This window comes from Prionailurus bengalensis, chromosome A1 (assembly GCF_016509475.1).
Source record: "Prionailurus bengalensis isolate Pbe53 chromosome A1, Fcat_Pben_1.1_paternal_pri, whole genome shotgun sequence".
Taxonomy (NCBI): Eukaryota; Metazoa; Chordata; class Mammalia; order Carnivora; family Felidae; genus Prionailurus; species Prionailurus bengalensis.
This window is the reverse complement of record NC_057343.1, coordinates 197,176,762-197,191,013: the sequence shown is the minus strand read 5'-3', so window position 1 is coordinate 197,191,013 and position 14,252 is coordinate 197,176,762. Positions and strand designations below refer to the sequence as shown.

The following is a 14,252-nucleotide window of genomic DNA, read 5'->3' as shown; positions in this document are numbered from 1 at the left end:
TTCAAAGCTTCTCAATCTCCCTGACTTGGTCCATGTGGTCCCACATGGTCCAACCCCACATTCTTCTGTCCATTTGTCTGATACTGTGCTGTGCTCTGGTCACACTCCCCTTCTTGTCTACAACTTGTTTTGCTTCTTCCACTTATAAGCTCCCTGTATGTGCTGTCTCTCTGCCTTGAATTCTTCCCCTTCTGTGCCTGTTTGTCCTCAGAGCTCAGCACAGTCCTCAGACATGGACTCAACTAGCTGAAATCTCCCTAATAAAGGTTCACAAGGGGCCCAGGTGGCTCAGTCAGTTGAGCATCTGACTCTTGGTTTCAGCTCAGGTCATGATCCCAGGGTCGTGGGATCAAGCCCTGACTAAGCATGGAGCCTGTTTTAGATTCTCTCTCTCTCTTTCCCTCTGCCCCTGTCCCCCGCTCTCGAAGATAAATAAAGATGAAAACAATTTCTTTAAGTGTTCACATGGCACAATTTCTTTCTCCTTCACATCACATATCACCCTTTCTCCTCTATCTGGGGATAATTTGATCAAGTTTTATTTCCCCATTGGACTTCAGCTCTATAAAGAAAGGGACCATGTATCCCTACTTGTTCAGCATGGTCCCTGGAACATGATAAGTGCTCAATAAATGTCTGGTCAACGAATATACATATCTTTGTGCATAAATGCAAGTATTTCCGTAGGTCACAGTTCATAAAGTAGATGCTGTTGAGAGCTCAAGAAATCTGTACTAATTTACACTAACAATAGGGTATGTGAAAGGTCCAATTCCTCACACTCTCATCCATGGTATTTCTAACTTTTGCTGATATCACAGGTGAGTGATTAGAAGTCACTGTTTAATGTACAGCCTGACCATAAGTCCTTCATTTCACTAGCACGTCATCTTCTTTCTCATGTTTGAGTTTCCACGGCAACGAAATCAGCTCAGGTACCTCCCAAACAGATCAATTCACTTTAAACTGTTAAAGAATGCTCGAGTCGTGCTTCTATCAGCAACCACTGCTTCATCCAAGGGCATCTTATACGTGTGGTGTTTCTAGGAGTTCAGACATCTATATGTCCATGGTATTTCCAAGAGCATTTGAGAACAAACAGAACCTTAACTTAGTTGGAGGATACATGACAAACAGAAACAAACGCATACTATGTCCTTATTCTGATTCACAACCTGACCACAGAACTAAAGCTACAGCTAGGTTTTTCTATGAACTTAAGTCACACTGGAAAACGCAGCCATTGTGACTTAATGTCTTATGAGAAGCACTTTCTATGTGTAACAGACACCAAAAAACACATCACAGATTTCTAAGCATATGCCACATCCATAGTCCGTAACATGGAAGATCTTCAGCTTTCCCTCCATCTTTTTAGTTCATCCTCTCTCTGACGACACTTCACTCACCCGTTGCGTGTGAGGATTTTCGGGTTCCTGCCAACCACCACTAGCTGCAAGACAAAGGAATGTTAAACAAATTTTCATAATTTAATATTTACATTTTCATAAAAACCGGATCATCTGCAGGCCAAATAATGCAACTTAAACACATAAAATCACAGAACTTCTAACAGTCCTATAAATTATATAAACCAGGACACTCAGAACAAAATTTTCACTAAAAATAATGACGGTGATAAAGATAACCGCTCCCACCACAACTAACACATGCTTAGTTTCTGTGCCAGGTATTTGAAATGTATTACATACCCTTTTATACTCATAATAGCCCTCTGAGATGGGCATTCTTATTATCAGTCTCATTTTACAAATGAGGAAACTGAGGCTCAAAGTCACATAGATAGTAAGTGGTGAAGCTAGGATTCAAACTCAAGTAGTCTGATTCTTAAGACCCTGCTCTTACCTATAACACTGTGCAATTTGTATGTTCTATGACCTTGATTTAGAGAAGAATTTCTTACATAAGAAATACACCGCACAAATCATAATGGAAAAGATTATTCCAGAAAGTTAAAAGTAAAACCATAATGAATATAGCTGACCCCTGAACAACATGGGTTTGAACTGCATGGGTCTACTTATAAGTGGATTTTTTTCAATAAGTACAGTACAGTAATGTAAATGTATTTTTTTCTCATTTTTTCTCTAGCTTATTTTATTATAAGAATATATATGCATACAATACATATAACATGCAAAATATGTGTTAATCAACTATTTATGTTATCAGTAAGACTTCCAGTCAACAATAAGCTATTAGTAGTTGTTTTGCTGGAGTCAAAAATTATAGCAGATTTTCGACGGCATGGGGGGGGGGGGCGGGTCAATATCTCTAACCTCTGCACTGTTCAAGAGTCAACTGTTACTGTGTATCTCAAAAAAGCTAACCAAAAAAAGCTGAAAAGCAAACTATAATGAGATACCACTTTACAACCATCGGTTTGGAAAAATCTGGAAGAAGTCCAACAATACTAGACCTGCCAACAATCTGGAGCAATGGGTAGTCTACCCTTGTTACTGGTGGGACCAAAGTTGGGAAGCCATTTTGGAGCGCTAAAGATGTACACAACTTAAGCAATTTTACTTTCAGTTATGTAGAGAAAACTTTACTCTTGTGACTCAGGAAATATGTACAATGTTTCTAACAGCACTGTTGTCAAAATCCAAAAAATGAAAACAGCCTAAGTGTCCATCAGAAGAGACTGAGTGGGTAAACTGTGCTAAGTCATGCATAAATCAACTACATACCATGAACATAATGCTGACAGAGAAAAGTTGTAGCAGAATGCATGCAGTGTTTTTCCACTTGTTTCCAATTGAAAAACATTTGGCAGTGGCTACATACATATATGGAGAAGTATAAAGACAGGCATGGGCACTGATAAACTCTAAATTCAGGACTGGGATGATTGCCTCTCTTTAGGAGGCAGAGGAAGGGGGATGCGGTATGGAAAGGCCTACACAAGGGCTTAAACTGTTTTGGTTCTGTTTAATTTCTGCAGCTGGAAGATAAATACACGAATGTGTATTATTTGTGTAACTAAAAATAACCTTTTTCCAAAACAAAAAGGATGCTTGTTGAAGGTGACACCATACCTTCTTGCAAGAAACTGCAACAATTAACATCCTTTAGTACAATATTTGTATTTTTTTTTTTTTTGCAACGTTTATTTTTTTGGGGACAGAGAGAGACAGAGCATGAATGGGGGAGGGGCAGAGAGAGAGGGAGACACAGAATCGGAAACAGGCTCCAGGCTCTGAGCCATCAGCCCAGAGCCCGACGCGGGGCTCGAACTCCCGGACCGCGAGATCGTGACCTGGCTGAAGTCGGACGCTCAACCGACTGCGCCACCCAGGCGCCCCACAATATTTGTATTTTAAACGCTGCCTTACTTGAGACAAACATGAAAAACAATTATGCGAAAGCAATGTTTTAGTTGTAATATTTTGAAAACTCTGGATGTTTTTACCTAATTGCTTCTTTAGAACCGGTAATTTATTCTGAAGAGCAATTTGGGAAACATAACAATCTCATTTCTCTGCACTTTACAGACACAATGGCTTACTTACAAATAAACAAATAGTTCTAAAGTGGTTTCAGAGCTTCTCACACGCCAATGACATCATGAAAGAAAAAACTGTACTCTTTAAGAGCTCCTAGTATTCAATTATCATTGTCAAGATACCCTAGAGAAGATAGATTTCTGAAGTAAACACAGGTTTTAAGTTCTGAAATATAAATTTTCCAACCCTAATGGCTCATAATCTAAAAAGCATAAAACATTCTCTACAGAGTAACACTGAGAAATCTATTTGGACTTCTGGGCGTTGTTTCTATAACTTGATAACAAGACACAAAATACAAATGTAGAAAAATACACTTCAACTCACTGGGGCATATGTACTATGCCACTGTGGGTTGTTTTTCATAATTAACTTAAATTTGTAAGCAAATTCAAACAACTTACTTGCCACACTGACATTAAAACACACACAAACAGGGGCGCCTAGGTGGCTCAGTTGGTTAAGCATCTGACTTCGGCTCAGGTCATGATCTCATGGTTCGTGAGATCAAGCCCCACATTGGGCTCTGTGCTGACAGTGCAGAACCTGCTTGGGTTGATTCTCTCTCTGTCTCTCTCTCTGCCCCTCCCAGACTCATACTCTTTCTCTCTCAAAATAAATAAATGAACTTAAAAAAAATACTCAAAAAAAAAAAAAAAAAACCACCCATGCAAATATTTACTAATGATCTAAAAAGATGCTATAGGAAGGATCTTTTTAACACAAATCACATTTCAGGAAATATCTATCCACCAATGAACATTCTTAAGGAACTAAAGATACACTTGTTAACTTTTGCTTTTGAGGAGTATTTTACCAACCTCATGTACAAAGTCAGAAAATAACCAAGAGCTCAAGCATTCTAAACGAAAAGAGCAAACACCACAGAGTCAAATCTTAAATTTTTAAGAACAGAGTTGAATCTAAAGAAACTTCATCCATATTTACTTCTAAAGTGTGTGAAAATCTGTCAGTCTTTAGTGCCCGGGTGCCTCAGTCGGTTAAGCATCCAACTCTTGACTTTGGCTCAGGTCCCATGATCTCACAGTTGTGAGACAAAGCCCTGCTTAGAGCCTGCTTAAGATTCTCTCTCCTTCACCCTCTGTGCCCCACTTCCCCCCCACATGCACACACACGTGCTTTCTCACACACAAAAAGTTTTTAAAGTCCATCTTCACTTTTGTTATGTCAACTGACATAATGAGTTTGTTATGGGCTTCCTCATAGACTAGTAAGCTGAAATTTTAATGAAAATCCCAAAATACAAATTTTTAACAAGTCTAAATCAAGTTTCAGAATTGAAATTTCATTCAATTTCAGAAATAAAAAGACAATGAGGAGTTAGCAATACTACTGTTTTTATAAAAACTAAATAGCAACTCAAGATTTTGAACTGACTGTACACAGTTTCTACTTTCTGGTGTTAACCATGGAGTACAGATGAAATGTAAAAATAAAGGAAGTTTCCTTTACTGAAAATAAGTGCAATCTCTGCTCTGAAATACTCAAATGATGGAGAGGTAATTAGGGCCTTAGGTCTTTAGGTCCAAACCAACACAGTTTTTCTGTTTCACTGACAAACATTTTACATATGCACATTTGAGGATGTGTTTGAATGCTCCGGGATATTTGGATATGGAATTGTTGGGGAGAAGAATAAAAGCAATTTAATTTTAATAAATGGTGAAGGTGAAGCCCCTGGGTGGCTCAGTCAGTTAAGTGTCTGACTTTGGCTCAGGTCATGATCTCACGGTTTGTGGGTTCCAGCCCTGAGTCAGGCTCTGTGCTGACAGCTCAGAGCCTGGAGCCTGCTTCAGATTCTGTGTCTCCCTCTCTCTCTGCCCCTTCCTCTTCTCCATTCACACTCAGTCTCTCTCTAAGATAAACAAACATTAACAAAAAATCTTTAAGTTAAAATAAATGGTGAAGGAGATTTAAGAATACACTATCATGATGAGCACTGAATAATATATAGAATTGTTGAATCACTATATTATATACCTGAAACTAATGTAATACTGTATGTTAACTGTACTGGAGTTAAATAAGTAAATAAAATGTCATTTATTTTGTTAAAATAAAAATAAATATAAATAGAGGTGCCTGGCTGGCTCAGTTGGAGGAACATGTGACTCTTTATCTCGGGGTTGTGAGTTCAAGCCTCATGTTGGGTATAGAGATCACTTAAATAAATACATTTTTTTAATAAAAATAAAAAGAAATAAATTTAATAAATGTTATCAAACTGCTCTCCAAGGCAGTAGTACATAAAATGACTATTCTCCCATATTCTTGCCAACCCTTGATATTAACAGATTTATTTATTTATTTTTTTATAAAAATATTTTTTTTCAACGTTTATTTATTTTTGGGACAGAGAGAGACAGAGCATGAATGGGGGAGGGGCAGAGAGAGAGGGAGACACAGATCGGAAACAGGCTCCAGGCTCTGAGCCATCAGCCCAGAGCCTGACGCGGGGCTCGAACTCACGGACCGCGAGATCGTGACCTGGCTGAAGTCGGACGCTTAACCGACTGCGCCACCCAGGCGCCCCGATATTAACAGATTTAAAAAGTTTGTCAAATCAATGAAGTTTTCATTTGCATTTCCCTGATTACTGATAAAGTTAAACATACCTTTGTGCATATTTATTGACTTAAAAAATTTACCTCACCAAGTTGCGTGTGAAAACAAAAATCCAATCACCTGAACAATGAAAACTAAATGAAAAATTCAGATATTCAAAACAAAGTCTTTGTTCCCAAGAAATTCCTAATAGTGTTAAAAACACCTGAAAAACTCACATATACAGAATATTAATAGTACAAGGCATTTCATGATATTCAAAGAAAGAGTAGAAATAAAAAGAAAGTCCTAAAATATTTCAAGGGTAAGGAAACACGAGGGATGGGACTTGTGAAAATAGAGAATCATTTTAACCCCACTGTGGGTCCTTCCATGCATACACTTCAGTTATTCATCATTTTTATTTCCACTTCTGAGAGCTGCTATTCTTATGCTTAGCCCAGTGTTTCTTTGGGGTCTCTTCCTTGATTTACAAGGGTTATTTTTGTTTATTTACCTTCAGTCTGTTATATATGATCCAAATATTTTTCTTAGTCTTGTTACTTTTATCTTTTAGATCTGTTCATGATGTCTTTCATCATCAGGAGTGTTTCTTTTTTATGAAGAGCATTAATATTTTGATTCTAAGAAAGTGTCAGATTTATCAATACTGTTTTACCAACTCTAAGAAAACTAAATAGTTTACCCAGTTTTAGATGAAATATCGTAGCCCACAAATGTGAGAATTTGGGAACATGAAAGATTTAGCTCGGAATTTAGCTCCTACCTTCCACAGGTAACAGAAATAATAATCTGTGGGCAATTATAGCACTGCCAATTTCACAAAATCTCATGCTGAAGTCCACCTGACTCACCCACAGATTTGTCTGCCATGCCTACATCTCTAGATGTCCAGCGACAAAATCCACAGGCCAGGTAATAGGCTTTCTTCATGGTGGTCTTGGCTGGGTCATCTGGAAGCTGTGTGGAAATGCTCGTTGCCCGAGTGGAGAGAGTGTGCATACAGCCGGGACAGTCAAAACAGTTGGCACACCTATAACACAACAAACACAACTGTCCATTCATTTGACAAATATTTATCAAGCACCTGCTATGTGCCACACATTGTTCTAGGTGTTAGGAATTCAAGAGAGAACTATAAGGAAGGAGTGACCCTCAAACAATAAGAAATAAAAAAAGTATTAAAACCTTGTTTAAAAATTTTAAAAATAGGGGCACCTGGGTGGCTCAGTCAGATAAGGGTCCAACTTTAGCTCAGGTCATGATCTCGTGGTTCACGAGTTCGAACCCCACGTCAGGCTCTGTGCTGACAGCTCTGAGCCTGGAGCCTGCTTCAGATTCTGTGTCTCCCTCACTCTCTGCCCCTCCCCTGGCTCATGCTCTCTCTCTTTCTCATAAACAAATAAAAAACATTAAAAATTAAAAAAATTTTTAATATATTTTTATAATAATAATGTTCATTATTTTTTGTAAAAAATGCAATCAGCACCAAAGTTCCTGAAGAATTAGAGCCTAACCCAATCCTACTCCACAGAGGGTATCACTGTTAAACAGTCTGGGTTAACTGTTTCAGACTCTTTTTAGGCTTGTACAGATCACGAAGATTTCTGACGAAGACAAATGTCACAGCTCATGCCTTGAGAGAGGAAGAGCAGTTGCACAATGGAAACCTGGGAGGCAACAATACAATAAGCTGTGAAACTGGGTTTGGAAAATAACTGCTTGTGTGCTGTGCCAGAACCGACCCAGCAACCAAACAGTGCCATCAAACTGCACTAGTTCAGAAGCAGTGCATTTTCAGGGCTTTCTGTTCTCTCCTTAGGCACTACTCTTCCTAGTGCTCAGCCAATGTTTCCCCTCCAGGGGCCCCTGGGCCTTGCTGCTTTTAATTTTCACCATCTGAGATTATTAAGATTTCACTTCCACTCCTGGACTTGTTCTGAAGCTCTGCTCCATAACTCTAATTATGCGGTATTTTGCCATGTGGATAACATCCTCATATAAGGATAATAATAGTACCTGCCCACTGTTTACAGCTCACTGATATTTTGAGGATTAAATAAAAATTAATGTGTGGACAGCATACAAAAAACAGTGTCTGGATCATCAGGAGCTATTTCTTGGGTTCAGGAAGGATAAGTAATAGCGGTTTGCATCCATGGAGGTATACACGCTAAGCTAAAAACCAAATGGCACCCAGTAGCAACAAACATACCTACTACCCAGATCTTGGTTTTTAACACCAGTTTTCCAATAAAAGGAACCAGGACTCTTTAGAGAAAGAGACTTTAAACTCTTTAGACTAATTAGAGAAATGGCTAATTCAGGACTGAGGCAGAGTCCTGGGATGAGCCTGGATTATCTTGCAATACCAGAAAGTCAGAAAATGCTCAAACAAATGAACAACCTCCCAAACTCCCCGCCCATGCAATGGTGGGGGTGGTAAAAGCGTTATAGGAGTCTACAGAAGGAGCTCCAATGGCCAAAGCTGGAGGGAGGGAGGGAGGGAGGGAGGGAAGGAAGGAAGGAAGGAAGGAAGGAAGGAAGGAAGGAAGGAGTGAGTATTGCATTATATCCTAAGGTATATGAAATCAATATTCATGCTTTAAGTAAATGATTAGATAAATAAATAGGGGAGGAGAGAAAAATCTTCCATGCAAAAGAATTCCAAATAATTGGTGTAGATAACCCTCACAGAGGGGAAGCATAACTCCCCACGATTTGAGTGTTGACTGTAATAGTGGCTTTTCTTCCAAAGAGTGCAGTATAAAAAAGGAGAAAAAGAGTAACTCTACATCAGAGAAACCTGAAAAATACTAGCTCAAGCCAGGTGATCAAGGTTAACATCAACAGTAATAAGTCCTATTGATGGTATGTACCCCTGATGTGATGTAACAAAAAATGCACTTTACCTCTGTTGTCTTCCTCCCTATAACACATTTCCCCCGCTGACGAGAAAAACATCAAATTCAAATTCCGTTTGAAGCACATTCTACAAAATATCTTACCTGTACTCCTCAAAACCTTTAAGGTCATCAAAACCAAGAAAAGTTTAAGAAAGTGTCACAGCAAGAGGAGCCTAAGGAGACATCACTATTAAATATAATGTGGGTATCCTAAATAGAATCCTGAAACATAAAAAGGAGATTAGGGAAAAACTGAGGCAACCTGAATAAAATATAGCATTTACTTAATAATAAAGTACCAATGCTGTTCATTAATTTGAAGGAAATATACCATATAATGCAAGACATTAACAATAGGGGAGTCTGTGTATGAAGTAATAGAATTCTCTGTACCATCTTCACAATACTTCTTAAGTCTAAAACTGTCCTAAAATAGAAAATTAATTTAAAAAATCAAAGGACATTTCATCTTTAGCAAAGATGATGCTAAAAAATGAAAATCAGCTAGTTAAAAATGAGAGTTAATTCCATGTGTTTTATTCAAAAAACAGTTGAGGAAAACAGAAAAAAAATTGATCCCAGTCTCACCTATTCTTTTTTAGTTTGGCTTCAGCCGATGGCATATTTTCTAAGCAACTGGGACAATAATGGGAGTCCACCTAGAAAGAAACAAGAAATAAAAAATCAGAGAAAAAGGCACTCGGTCTAGCTTGTATATATGTCTACGCCAAATAGTGAATTCTAAAATATACTGCAGTGGCAAGTGAGAAACCACTGATCTGCCAAAGAATCTAGACTGTTTTCAGCTTAGGGTTTATTCTTCAACCAAGTTTTTTCTTATCCTCTGGATTTCCTAAAACGCTTCCATTTTTCCTTTCTGCTCTTTCCTGCTCCCTTTCATCAGGGTATCATGTATGAGATGTGTTAAAAGTTGTCTTTGTAAAAGAAGAACTCTATGATGATCTAAGGAACAGATTAATGAAATAAAATAACCCAATTTGTGAAGCTGTGATCAAATATCCTTCCATCCTGCTTAGCTTTAATGGACTGTAATAACTTGACCACACTTAAATTGTTAAGGAAGACTTAAAAGTTTTCTCCTTACTGAAGTATTACACATTTGCAGAAGTATAGATTAACATTTACAAAATCAGCTAGAGCCAACTATGGAAATATTTAAATGGCAAATTAAACTACTAAGCTAGCAAGATAGTCTTATTGTGTTTAACTCAAAAACACAGTAGAAAATTAAATTCATTGTATTTTTTAAGGTCTGAATAATAATTTTCTTTAATGTAGGTAGATCCTGTTTGACAATTCTAGTAACCCTAATCACCTTCAGATGTAAACACAGATTTGAATATCAATATGATGATAGAAATTGGCTTCTTCTTTCATCATCTGCTATACACAGGACTACCTTTGAAAAAATAAAGGTGCTGCTTAAATAATCTCCAAGAACATACAGTATTGTTAACTAATATTTACACTTATTCATCATAAAAGGCATACTATAATTTGTTCCTTCCTGTGGCTCTTTTCAAATTACGCCCGTCCCTTCACATGCAGATCCAATCTCAGGTTCTCGCCAAGAACTTTCTGGGTTCCTCCACCCCTCACTAGCCTCATCCTTCTCCAAACCCCAAACGCCCAGGTACACACCAGTCTGTCTGTAAAAGTTGTGGTCCCAGACTCTCTAACAGATCCTTAGAAATCATGGAGACTGATCTCTCTAATGACCACCAAACGAGACTCTAATCCAATAAATTCTGGAGGTGAAGCTGGAATAGGAAACATCTAAAAGACAAAGGACCCACTGAAGAGATATACACAGATAAAATACTAACGGAGAAAAAAAATACAAGAACTATTGCGTATATAATATGGCATGGGTTTTTCTCTCGTATTATTTAACTGCTTTCTCTGACAATTCTTAATACTATGAAAAATACACCCAACAAGATAATTATTATTAATAATAATGTGTAAAATGGCTTACAGTATAGGACACGTTTTCAAATGCACTTTTAACAGTCCAGGGATCTTCAATGAAGTTCTCTGAATCGGGTTTCAAATCCTGATTTGAAAGCCTGCAGACTTTCAAATCCTGATCTTCCCTGCCACCCCCAAATTTTTGGCTGTGTGATGTAGGGCAAACATTGTGCCTGTTGCTCTAACTACAAAATAGTTTTTTAAAAAGGTATTCATTCTATTGGCCTTAGGTAAACCACACAGCATACAGAAAGCACTGAATAAACAGTAACTGTTACCAGTAGCTTTTCCTTAACCAGACCATGAATCACTCAACAGCAGGATTTATGTCTTACTCGTCTTTTAATTTCCGAAGCTTACTAAACGAATAACAAGATGTGCCAAATGGTGCAGAAGTTTGGGAATTTTATTTGATAATTTTAAAAAATGGGGTAGGTCTTTTACGTTCTGAGCAATCCCACTTCCAACCCCACTTGCGCCTGCGAAGGCCAGCACCATTCCCTCTGGAGAAGCGCCATGAATAGAACCCTTTGAGCTTCTTACACGACAGACCTTATTCTAAGCGCTTTTCACTCAATTTGCCCCAACCCAACCTCTTCCTTGCTGCAGACCTAGGCATGAGCCAGAACACAGCCCGGACAGACAGAGGAAGGCCCAGTTTCTGGCCAAAGTAGGAGCAGAACTTCCAGGATGGGAGGAGCATGAATGAGAATGCCTGCGGGCTCCACCCGGTATCAATCAGGAAAGGCTGTATCTTGCCCCTCAAGTAGCCTGAATAAGCACCTTTACACCTTCCTCCCCAACCCACCCAATTACCAACCCACTCCCAGGAGACCGCCAGGGTCCCCAAAGTCAAGTCTATCCAATCAAAGGGTGCTCTAGAACCAAAAGATCAGCTCAGCCCCACCCAAGGCCGCTCCTTCTTTCCAAACGACAAATTACAAGCAAATTAAATCGCAAGCAAATTTGAGCGACAGAAGACACAGCCAATCACCAAGCTAGGAAATAACTACCCGCCAGTCGCGGTGACTAGGACGAACCCTTCTCCCCTCCCCCAACACACACACACACTTCATGGGACGACTGCGTTACCTCGTGAGACACACATTCCAGCGACCGCAGCTCGCTACAATAGCGGCAGAAATAAAGCTGCGAGAGCGGGGCCCGAACCTTCTTTTCTCCCTGGACTAGGTACAGAACCCGCTCCGATTGCAGCAGGGACGCCATCTTGGAGGGGGAGGAGCCAACGACGCTCTCGCCGCGTCACGCGACCCAAGAGCCTGCGTTTTCCACGCCGCTTTTCCTACGTCTTTCGTAGGAGACTGCGTAAGGTTTCCGATCTAGAGAGGGCCTGGCGCTCGGCGAAAGTGCGCGTGCGCAGCTGGGAATCCCCGTTTCTCCCCCAGCGTTTCAGTGGGCGTTTGCTGCCCGGACGAAGTCTGACCTTTCGGTCATTAGGTACGCAATCACAGGTCAAATCCACACTGGCCCGGTGCTCTCCTTTTCCTTGTTTCTCCAGAAGGAAAGGATGCTCTTTTGTTTAATTTACAACCGCCTCTCCTGCCCTCACCTTCCAGACCTACTTCCAGAAGGTAGATGGAAGATCTCAGGGACAGAGTGCTTTCGGAACCGGAAGGTTAAGAGTCACACCACACCTGCCACTGACCTGTAGGAAATCTTCATAGACATTATCGCGTTGGAAATTTCCTAGACTGTGAGCTCCTCCACACAGAAACCATTTCTCATTCATTTCCAGGTTTCGAATACTTAGAATTAGGACTAATTCTACATTGGGGGCGTTCTACAAGTATTACTAGTGAAGGAATTAAATCAATGAATGAACATTATTGCTAGGTGTCGGCTACATTTTTTTTCTAATACGTAAACTAAGGTTTATTTTATGTAAAATGACCACTTAGAACTGGCCTAGCAGAGACTGGAACCCAGGTTACCTGCCACCAGTTGCGTGCTTTTCTCGTTGCGCTGTTGTATTATTTGTCTGACGTTAGAGTTGGTGACTGAGAAGAAATGGAACTGAATATTAATATTAGCTAACGTCTATTGAACACTTATTGAGTACAAGACGCTATGAAAAGATTACGTACATTGTCTCGTTTAATTTTCCCCCAAATTCCAAAAGCCAGGTACCATCATTTGTATTGGGAATGATGGGAAACTGAGGCTCAGAAAATTGAAACCACTTGTCTAAGATTTCGAAAATAGCAGCGGAACTCTGTTCTGTCTGACTCCAGAGCTTGCATGCATCACTCCTGTGCATACTGCCTCCAGCATATTTTCTTTCTTTTTTTCCAGCTTTACTGATGTATAATTGACAATTTAAAATGGTATATAGTTAAGGTGTACACCTTGATGATTTGATACACATTGTGAAATAATAAACTCAAACAATCTAATTAACATATCCATCACCTCATATAATTACCATTTTCTTTCTTTTCTTTTTTTCTGATGAGAACACTTAAGATCGACCCTTTTGGCAAATTTCAAGGGTATAATATACAGTATTAGCTATGGTCACATTGTTATACATTAGGTGTCCAGAAGTTAATTCGCCTTGCATAACTGCAACTTTGTACCCCCTTGGCCAACATTTCTTCATTTCCTCCCTTCCCCAGCCATTGGCAACAACTATTCTCTCTGCTTCTATGAGTTTGACTTTGAGAATCCATATATAAGTGAGATCATGCAATATTTGTCTTCCTGGGTCTGGCTTATTTCACATAGCATAATGTCCTCCAGGTTCATCTGTGTTGCTACAAATGGCAGGATACCTATATTTATATTATATTTATATTACAGTTATTATATTGTGCATATATTTATATATCACATTTTCTTTATTCATCTGTTGGCATTTATGTTGTTTCCATATCTTGGCTATTGTGAATAATGCTGAAATGATCATGGGAATGCAGCTATCTCTTTAAGATTCTGATTTCATTTCTTTTGACTATATGCCCGGAAGTGATTGCTGGATCATAAGATAGATCTATTGTTAATTTTTGAAGAACCTCCATACTGCTTTGCATAGTGGCTGTACCAGTTTACATTCCCACACAACGTATGACAGTTCTCTTTTCTCCACATCCTGACAACCCTGGTTATCTTGTATCTGATAACAGCCATTCTAACAAGTGTGAGGTGATATGTCATTGTGGTTTTGATTTGCATTTCCCTGATAATGAGTGATGTTAAGCACCTTTTTATATATCTGGTTGTC

At 39.1% G+C, this 14,252-nt stretch overlaps 1 protein-coding gene across 2 annotated transcripts in view; it reads right to left on the bottom strand.

The window, feature by feature from the left end:
* DCTN4 (dynactin subunit 4) overlaps nt 1-12,271 on the bottom strand; it is a 30,499-nt gene extending 18,228 nt beyond the window's left edge. For both annotated transcript variants that reach the window (XM_043597785.1, XM_043597793.1), the window contains exons 1-4: nt 12,104-12,271; nt 9,608-9,678; nt 6,968-7,146; nt 1,410-1,453 (exon numbers count right to left, since the gene is read on the bottom strand). In XM_043597785.1, the coding sequence (XP_043453720.1) occupies nt 1,410-1,453; nt 6,968-7,146; nt 9,608-9,678; nt 12,104-12,238 (429 nt within the window). In that variant the 5' untranslated portion in view covers nt 12,239-12,271. The remainder of the gene's footprint in view (nt 1-1,409; nt 1,454-6,967; nt 7,147-9,607; nt 9,679-12,103) is intronic.
* Nucleotides 12,272-14,252: the final 1,981 nt, after the last annotated feature.